General features: G+C 41.1%; 2 protein-coding genes across 3 annotated transcripts in view; one reads left to right on the top strand and one right to left on the bottom strand.

The window, feature by feature from the left end:
- LOC138060343 (solute carrier family 49 member 4 homolog) overlaps positions 1–1,448 on the top strand; it is a 9,621-nt gene extending 8,173 nt beyond the window's left edge. Inside the window, exon 3 of the mRNA XM_068906101.1 lies at positions 219–1,448. Within this exon, the coding sequence (XP_068762202.1) occupies positions 219–660 (442 nt within the window). The 3' untranslated portion in view covers positions 661–1,448. The remainder of the gene's footprint in view (positions 1–218) is intronic.
- A 664-nt stretch (positions 1,449–2,112) lies between these two features.
- The window catches only part of LOC138060341 (C2 domain-containing protein 5-like), a 42,889-nt gene continuing 35,001 nt past the window's right edge, over positions 2,113–10,000 (bottom strand). For both annotated transcript variants that reach the window (XM_068906096.1, XM_068906095.1), the window contains exons 28-33: positions 9,507–9,597; positions 8,085–8,189; positions 7,472–7,527; positions 6,274–6,393; positions 4,732–4,878; positions 2,113–3,143 (exon numbers count right to left, since the gene is read on the bottom strand). In XM_068906096.1, coding sequence (XP_068762197.1) covers positions 2,913–3,143; positions 4,732–4,878; positions 6,274–6,393; positions 7,472–7,527; positions 8,085–8,189; positions 9,507–9,597 — 750 coding nt within the window. In that variant the 3' untranslated portion in view covers positions 2,113–2,912. The remainder of the gene's footprint in view (positions 3,144–4,731; positions 4,879–6,273; positions 6,394–7,471; positions 7,528–8,084; positions 8,190–9,506; positions 9,598–10,000) is intronic.

Here is a 10,000-nt window from a genome sequence, read left to right on the forward strand (position 1 = left end):
TTATCTTAAAATACAAGGTGCGGGTTCTTCGAAACCATTCATAACTATGGCCTACTGTTTATCATTCTTGGAGACCAAAGGTCTATCCTTCGGGACGGGACAAGCAATTGCGGTAAACTCTTGTCAGTCCCGATCTTCCTCCCGTCCTGACTGACTCTGGATGAAATGTTGTCGTCCTTATCAGAAACTAACAAGCAATGTTTTTTTTTTACTGGCAGATATGCAGATTTCGTCAAGAACAAAACAAAACAGTTGTTGGTGCTTCTTTTGGCTCTCTCCACCATATCCATGCTCATCTTCAGTTTATCCTGTGTAAGCATTCTACCGTCGACCAAGCCAATTCTCTACAGCTCCATCATCTTCGGTGGCTTTGTTTGCAACGGAACGTTGCCTCTTTTTTTTGAACTTGCAGTGGAGCGTGCCTATCCGGTTAGAGAGGGAATCGCTGGCGGCATCCTACAAACAGTGGCAAATCTAATCACGTTGTTGTTCTATGTTGCATTCATGGTGCCTCATTCCCATGTTCTTTGGATGAACTGGGTGGCTGTGGGCGGTCTAGGGATTTGTACTTTGGGGTTGATCATTTACCGAGAAAAATTTACACGGCTTAATTTGGACATATGCATAAACAGTAACACAGACAGGGCTTCTAATGCATGAGAGGGTAATAGCTTATCTGTTTTGTTTTTTTTATTAAACAAAGGGCATCATCTCGAGGCTCTGGGAAATAAACTCATACAAACTCTTACATTTATTCCCCAGCCTTTTGTTTAGGACTGGATTTTAATATATCGAAAGTGGGCTATTGAGTTATCCAGTGGATAGTGATTTATCAGGCAGATAGCGCTATCCATCGTTTGAACAAGTGGGGTCTGGCGGGTAAGTCACTATCCAACAGTTTCGACATATGCTAGAGTTGGAGTGATTTTTAATGAATAAATTACATTTTGTAAGATACACTCTCCTTTCGTTCCAAATTTTGTCCGAAAAGAGCCAGCAACAATTTCATCGAAATAGCCATTAATCTAATTAACAAATATTATTGCCACCATCCGGATCGTCGCCGTATTCTTCAGCAATTATTACTGTACCTACTTTATTCTACTTATTCGTACTTTGATTTTTTTACTTATTTCTATTAACAGTGGTTATCAGTCACACACGTCCCTCAACGATTTTTTTTATTCATTTTTCGAAACTAAATTTGGGTGGACGTCAACCAAGTGTTTCTATGACAATAGTCCTGTTTCCATGGCGGTAGTCGAATTCGCCATGGAAACATTTGATTGACATCCACTCAGATTTAGTTCGAAAATTTGAAAAAAGTCGTCGGTGGGTCGTGTGTGACTGGGGTCCGCTGTAATCTCTGAATTTGTATTTGGCACGAGCACTTTTGAACGAGTCTTGAACTCATTCGTGTAACGTGGACAAATAAAATACCTACCAACCTATGTACCTTCCAACCAGTTTATCCATTCTTCATCATGGTGGGATTTCATGCTCCTAGACCACAAGGGTTACGCCACGTTTTTGTAACGGTACCGGATTTGTTTAAGAAAGCACCGGAAATAGCTACTTTTAGCCACACTGCGGGTACAAAAGGCGCTTTGCTTCACAGAAACCCAGGGAAATGCCCCGGCATTCCCCTAGGGAGAATGACACGGCCGTACAGTGGTTACTTCGCCGGACTTCCGACCTAGGGGTGCTAGTTCGAGACCCAGCACCGTAACCGAGTTGTTTCGTTGGACAAGGAAGTTTGCTTTAATGCTACCTCTCTTCAAGTGAATGCTAATCCCATGCAGTCCAAGAGGGGTGAAGTAATACTATCAGTCACTTCATGTTACAGAAACCAGGATGATCTACGGCCTTGTTAGACCACTTTGCCTTGGTGCCACTCCCCCAGGAAAGTTGTGGAAGGAACTCTCAGAAATACAAGCACGCATGGAGCTCTTTTCAATTCTCTCCTTCCAGTCAGACCCCATTTGTTCAAAGATCAGATAACTCAATCTGGTGCCAGTTGTTCAAACGATGGATAGCGCTATCCTCCGGATAAATCACTATCCAGTGGATAGACACTAGCAAAACCAATAACCCACTTTCGATATATTAAAATTTAGTCTTTAACAAAGGGCATCATCTCGAGGCTCTGGGGAATAAACTCATACAAACCCTTATATTTATTCCCCAGCCTTTTGTTTAGGACTGGATTTCAATATATCGAAAGTGGGCTATTGAGTTATCCAGTGGATAGTGATTTATCAGGCAGATAGCGCTATCCATCGTTTGAACATGTGGGGTCACTATCCAACAGTTTCGACAAATGCTAGAGCTGAGTGTCCGTTCACGTAAACTTGAATATGCTTTCTTTTAGAAATTCAGTTTTCTATAATTAGCCGTCTTTCAGTTGACAAGAGGAAGACAGTTCGCGACATTTTGCCGCGATCTCCTCGAAAATGCCTTCAATGTTTGAAAAATAAACGAACATGGCAATTGGTTTGACCAACAGACTAACGACGTTGATGAAAACGTCACCTCAAAATATAACTTCGCTCTATCATAAGTCTTATTCCATCTTGTCCACACCGTACAAGGTGGGCGAAGTATCCTAAAAATAAATCGGTACGAGCAGTTTCAGACTGCTAGACATTGATGGTGTACATTGGTTATTAAACATCCGTGAAACTTGTAACATGTTGCACTCATCAAAAAAGTCACGAAAAATCTGACTCGCTTGTTCTGCTTCAAGTTTATCAACCAATAGAGATCAGTGCGCCAATAAAACCGCGTCTGCTTCTAGTTTCTCTAGTATATAACAGTGTACCAATCCAAACAATACAAACTTCGGATGCCGTACAGAACATAGGTACTCCCCGACAAAACGGTCGATGTTCGATGTCGATATGTTCAAATCGTTAGATTTCCGTGCCATAGAATGCAACGTCGCACGCCGTCAAAGTACCAATGGATGCCTCGGAGGCAGAAATGGATCTTTGCCTCAGGATCTCAACTGGGGTGTGAGCAATTGCTTCTGAATGAGAGGCAGTTCTTTTGCGAGGTGTTCCACGGCTTGGATTATCTGATGACTCGTCTTCTTCATAGAATACCCTGACTGCATCCCCACTGATGTTGAGCAAACACTGGCCCTGTGAATCAAAGCACGAGCAATTTTTGTGACAATTTTTGAGTAACAACTTTTCTTAAATGACTAGCTGAGCGGGCAAGATGAACCAAATCCCGCGCTGTGATTGGCTACCCGAGCGGGCAAGATGGAGCTATACTGCCCGCTCGGGATTTCTCGCTTGGTCCTGCAAGATCAAAGATCATTTTTTGGATTTTTATCCCATATAATAAATCCTTTATTGAACAAGCTTGTTTGGTCAAGATGGTTGGATATTGGCCTCGTTTTTTTTTTGCGTGTTTATGGACCTCGACAACATAAACACGCAAAAAAAAACTTGACCAATATCCCAGCCATCTTGACCTCGCGCTTGGTCAATAACCTATATTTATCTGCTCGTGAAGACGAGGAGATTTGCCCAATTTTTATATGACGACTGTATTTGCTGAAAACTGCTAGCGTGTTAGCTTTTATGTGACAAATAAAAGAATGTTCGTGTAGACGACTCGTCACATAAAATGTGGCAAATTCCTGCCTCCTTAGTGAACGCCATTGAAGAACGACCAGGCAACCTCGCCTTGTTTCTGCTTTAACTCTGCTGTCCAAAGGCATTGCTGACCCACTTTACTGCAAATTGTCAACAATTATTTGTTATGCTATCTGCACGATCAAATATATTCGCCACATAAAACTGTGACAAAAATTGTTCGTAAAGACGGGGTTTTAGGCTTTCTAGCGTTCCTTGTACACTTGAGAATAGAAATCAAACCTATTCCTCTTCGAGAGAAAAGCTGTAGGAAACAATTAAAAAATCATACTGGAACGATTCTTGTAGAAGACTCTTCGAGGTCTGATCATGATGATGTGCTAATGAGGTGTACGACCACTTGAATGTTTCTGCGTAGTGTTGGATTGGAAAAGCAAGTTTGAGCAACGAAGATTTGCAAACTTTCCAACGATACAGCCAACTTGCTACCCATGGGTTAATTAGCTGTTTAAAAAAAGGACTTCTTTCGTTGGATGGTTGCAATTTCGAACATGAAAAGAGACTTGCTTGCAATTCTTGTAAACAAAATACCCTGTAAAATACACAATTTGTATGTAATGCTTGACTGTGCTTCAACGTTTGTAAACAGTGAACATCGCTTTGAAGTTCAAAAGTCACCTTCGAGTCATCTTTTTGCGTTTTCCGGTCCACGCCGCTGAATTATTCCTTGGGGTGATATCTTCGCTGTATCAAGACTGTTGAGGCCCTTAAAAAGTAGGAAATAACAGGCTGCAAAGCACGCGTCTTCGTGGGAGCGCAAATTTTCTAACGAGTGTGCGGAATTTCAACAATCTACTATGTTGCATGGGTGAAATGTGTCGAGGATTTCCCTTGCCTGTTGCCCACCCACTTAGCAACATTTTTTCCGTTTCTTTAAACGTCCTCTACTGAAAATAATTTAGACTGCGACCAAACATTTCGCGAACAAGTATACCGGGCGTGCCTCAGCTCCAATCTGAGGATACATTGTTGCAGAGCCATTTTTCATCGAAATCTTTCCTCTTTTAGCGTTTGCACGCACTACGCAACATATTCCCAATCAATGATCCAATTGTGATCAACTAACCTGATGTTTGTGAGGATTGTCAAACAACACAATCTCATTCAGCTTGTAAGACACCAGGGCGTTTCCTCCGATTGCTAACACGTGCGCTCTGAGCATGGCTTGAGCTTCAGCCACAAATGCTTGCATAAACACGTTTAAACCACCATTCTAAAGACACAAAAAACCGTCTGTTACTCGAAAGAAAACTATTGCAGCGAACGTGCAATAACCCTCTACAACAGTTTCACAAAAGCCTTTTTCCGGCCAAATTATGTATTCAAAAGACTTTCGCTTTTCTCATTGGTCAATGACGAATGCATAAATAGGATATAGAGTGCAAAAGAGGTAATAGAGGGCAATACGGAAGTTGCTATGGAAACAGCGGTGGAATAACAAGGTTACTGATCATGTGAGTGAAAACACTCTATACTTTAAGCGTTGCGTTTAGCAATGAGGACAACTGTGAGAATGAAACGTCAATTTGAAATATAACTTAAAGCAAATTCAAGTATTTTGCGATTATTCCTCTTCCTTCACGTTGTACACTGTGGACGAAGTATCTTGTAAAAGGATTGGTACAAACCTTTATAGCAAATTTTCGTGGAAAAGACAAATTTACTCTTTTACGCTCACCTCAAAACCTTCAATCTTGTTATTTCTGCTTTTTTTTAAATCTTGCAGTGTATGGCAAGGAAATGCGTGACGTACGTGAGGCACGACTATTTTGTCCATTGAACAAATAGCATCATTGTTTTAGAACGAGTTTCAATCGAGTGACGTAAAACCAAAACCAAAGTAATTACTTTGGCCAATCAAAAAGAACGGAGACAATCCAGTAAACCAACCAAAACTCGAAGCAATTACTCGTAGCCGACACAAAGCGCGGGAAAATGTCTGTGGTTTTGGTTTTACTTCTGATTGGTTGAAAAAGTGGCGCGAGAACTTTGAACCAATCACTGAGTGAAGTAATGCAAAACCAAAGCAATTCGCTAATTACTTTCGACACGCAATTGAAAACCGTTCTATTGCGTTACCCGTTATCGTTACTAGGAACTTTAAACGGCGAGGACGGAGAAAACGCGACAAAACAGCATTATCATTAATTAAACGAGGAAAAATAATCGTGCTGCACGTGCGGCACGCATTTTCGCACATCTTTTTGCGGTACTCTGCATAACAACGACGTGACGTCACCAAATTTGAACTGCTGACGACCACGTGACCGCACACCCTTTTATTCCTTTATTTGTCCTCTCAAACCACTCGTATACATTTATTTTAGGCGGATTGTTTGCCCACTTTTCACGACGTGAACGAGATGGGATAATAGCGAAAGACTTAACAATCGTGCAAAGTTATGTGTTGAGGTGACGTTTTCGTCGAAGTCGCCAACGTGGATCTTGAAGACCCAATTAAAACTCCTGGGGTCGGTTGCTCGAAGCCTGGTTAGCGCTAACCGTTGGTTAAGAGGTATCAAAACCTATAGGGGGGTTTCCATGGTATTTAATACTGGTTAGCGCTAACCATGCTCCCGAGCAACCCAGGCCCGATTATCTATTGTACCTCGCGCACGGTGTGACTTTCTCGTATGAGAAACAAGTTGATGTTGCCAAGATATTGCTCAATCTGCGCATTGGGTAAATATGACATGGAGGTCATTTCAACGGCGGGACGATAAGTCGCCTGTAAATGGAACAAGTGAACAAATCAATTAAATCTAGAAGCGATACATTTTAACGGACTCCACGTTTATCCATTTAGAAGGCAAGAAAAGCCATCTTGTGCTTCTTGCAGCATACAAAGGGCTATTAAGCGCAATTTATGGTGGTCAGAGTTTTTAAAAAAATTATCTGATTGTTAGCCCTAGTAAGGATTATATCTGACCTAAGTGGGAATCGAATTCACAACCTGCAAAACTACGGAATTTGCGCGAGAAGGGAAAGATTTTTTTTCTTTCCTTTCCACACTCGCTCCAATCCTTGAGTTTTTGAACGCGCACCATTCGGTATCGAACTGAAAGCAAACATCTACAAAACAACCAACGTGATATCCAGTGTGAAAATTAGTCAGGCGCTGGGTAAATGCATTTGCTTATGTCTGGTTCGTTGCAATGTCTGCGCCCACCAAAATTGGCTCCAAAAATTACTGTGAATTTGCTGTTAATGCTGTCACTGTGCCTTTCATGAATGAAAAGAAGAGATGTTCAATCACTGTAGCAGAACCGGTTACAGGGCCACATTCAGCTTTGCGCGGACTGTCTGATCTTCTTTTTCGTTTTCAGTTTTTGACGCACCATCAACTGTCGCGGCAAATGTGATATTTGGCAGCGAAAAACGAAATCAGGGTATACAACATAGCGGAGCAGATAGCACCTTATATGCCTTCAAGTATCATCTTTCTGGCATTTTGCTTAAACTAGGACCAAAAAGTTTGAAATATCGCAAAATTCAAATCTTCCAGTTTGCTAAAATTAATCTGCCATTAATAAAATAGTCATTATCGTCGGTTGGTCGAACAACGATTGATCACAAAATACGAAAACGTTTGAAATGTAGCAAACCTCAAATCTCTTCGAGTGCGCCATATTTAAGCATGCACTGACTAATGAACCATCAAATTTGTCCGTTTGAAAATTGTGTGTCACGAGTTGAGACTCCACCTTCCTCTTGTAGAACCCAACGGAGTTGAAACAGATAACCTGTCTTTGGTTGAGCTTCCGCTCTCAAATTAAATAAAGTATGTCCCATAAATATACACCAACCTTTGTTCTTGGTTTCATTGAGAGTGGATAATCAAGAAGTGGTTTGGGCCTGGAATCTGCGCAGAAAGTGAAGTGTAAAAGATGGAACGGTTAAGGTCCGATCGACAGAACTGACCAAAAAATACAGGCTTGACGAAATGGTATATGAAATGAATCATATATGAACTGCAGATATGAAATCAAGTGAAGCTATGATCTTCGCAGTTATGAACGCAATTTTTACAATTGCGTAGAGAAGCCTGAAAAATTCAGGACTTCGTCGCACGGGAATCGCGAGGTCACGGGTTCAAACCTCGTTGAAGTCCTGAATTTTTCAGGATTCTCTACGCAATTGTAAAAATTGCGTTCATAACTGCGAAGATCATAACTTCACTTAAATACAGGCTTAAAAACCGATCTTGCACCATAGTTTTCAAAGAGACCTTGAAAAACAACGTCTTGAGTGGTTTAGTCACATAAAAGTGAACTCCAAAATAAGTTAATTGGAAAAGCATAAATGTGAGTAAACTTGAAATAATTTCACTTTTTTCCCCTACACCGACGCAATTTTAAGCAATATTACTTTTCAAGTCCTCGTATTTTTAGGAGTTCATCCCACCTCGCATTACTTTACCTGAATCACATTTGGCTGCAGTTGTTTCCACCACCTCCTCAATGGGAAAAAGCAGGTCATCGGACTCAGCTCCAGCATCAGAGTTTTGCGAAGTTCGCGAATAAGCTGAGAATCACAACAGAATGCAAAGAAAAAAAATGAATAAAAACAGACACGTTGAATGTTGAATGAGCAATTAATGAATTGCTTAAATAAGGTTTTCCCCTTGAGGAAGGACTATTCAGAACCGATGGCAATTATTTCAGCATATCAGAGAAGCTTTATGCCTCTACGACGACAAAATCTGTGGAACATAGGTGGACTTAAGGAGGAGTCAGTGTTGGAACATGTAGATGCAGACGACTTGGGCAAACATTTGAATAGCGTCGGCTGAGTTTAACTACAACCATGGGCAAATTGTGTTGAAATCATAACCGCAATGCCTACAGAATAAGCGTCGGTACCCCCATTCCCCCTTTCAATGTTGGAAAATGGTAAAATGCAGACTTTTGTTAGACGAAAGTGTTTTGTCAACATTGCACAGGGGCGGAGAGGGGCAAAATGCATATAGAATGAAGTTTTCCAACCCTTGTGACCAAGGTTGTAGTACAAAGTCGGAAACAAGGGATAGTTTTTCCACAAGCATGGTATGTCTTCTCATTATCCGTATTTTTTCTAGACGAACTGAACAGATGAGTGACGAATGTTTCCCAAAGTCCGCTCTGGACAGGTCATACGTTTGACATACTTCGCCGCGCCTTTACTCTACACGGATGAAAGGACAACCAACGCATGATTCGTCTGCACGTATGTATCTGAGAAGTATAAAAACGGACAATGACGAAATAATTTACGCTGAGATGAAACTGGGGAGAGCCAGATGCGCCTGGCTGAATGCAAATAATTACATGCACGAAGATTTCAATAAGCGTCACGAAGTGTCCTCTTGCTCTTCTTCCCAACTTCAACATCATTCGTGTCTCGGAATTCAGACAATTAACGTCACAAGGTGTCCCCAAAATGCTGCTCCTCGAGTAAAAATAAACAGCTGCATTTACCCTGAACTAAAAATAACGCTAACCTTTACCTTTACCTTATTGTTGCGAATATGTAGGAAAGGCTTAGACTTAACGGGACACTGTGTGTTGGATATCAAAATTGGGCTCCCTGTGCATCTAATTTCGTGCATTTCTGGACATAATTGTAGCGTTAGACTTACTGCAGTTACTAGGTTACGTTATTAGTTACTAGGTTACGATTATTGGTTACTACGTTACACTTATTGGTTACTAGGTTACGTTTATAAAGTTAGAGGCCCACTTCTGTTACGTTGAGGAGAGAGACAAGGGGACGATGTTTGTAGTACACAAACAGCACGGCTACTCTATAGGGAAAGGTGTTACTATGAAGGCACACAACACCTCAGAAAAAATATATTCATACATCTGTCGCAGAGATTTCTTTTAATCTTGGATGTGTTTCCCTCATCTCGTTGTCTGTCTTCAACGCACAATGCCACACCTGTTACTGAAACCTGACAAAATAAAACCAGTAAACAGTAACAGATCATCCTGATTTAAAGTCAGTAAGTAAACCAGGAAAAAAAAACCTAATGTTACATTCAGTTTGTTTGAGCTAACACCTCTCTTCCCTCACGACTCTTCGTTTTAGGCTTACTTGCAACTATTTAATACACCTTATTCCAAAATGGCCACGAGTTCAGTATTCTTTTGTTTGCTTGCAAATTTCGCTCTTGTTGAATTTCTTCCTTGAATTTTCATCTTAAGAACGAGGCAACAAGGGCTAATTTACAAGCAAACTAAAGAATACCAAAACGACGGCCATTTTGGAATAAGGTGTATAAGCTGCTTAGCTAACTTCGATGATCTGGGTTCGATTCCCAGACTCGGCGTCATATGTGGGTTGAGTTTGTTGGT

The sequence above is a fragment of the Montipora capricornis genome, chromosome 8, assembly GCF_036669925.1.
Source record: "Montipora capricornis isolate CH-2021 chromosome 8, ASM3666992v2, whole genome shotgun sequence".
Classification (NCBI taxonomy): Eukaryota; Metazoa; Cnidaria; class Anthozoa; order Scleractinia; family Acroporidae; genus Montipora; species Montipora capricornis.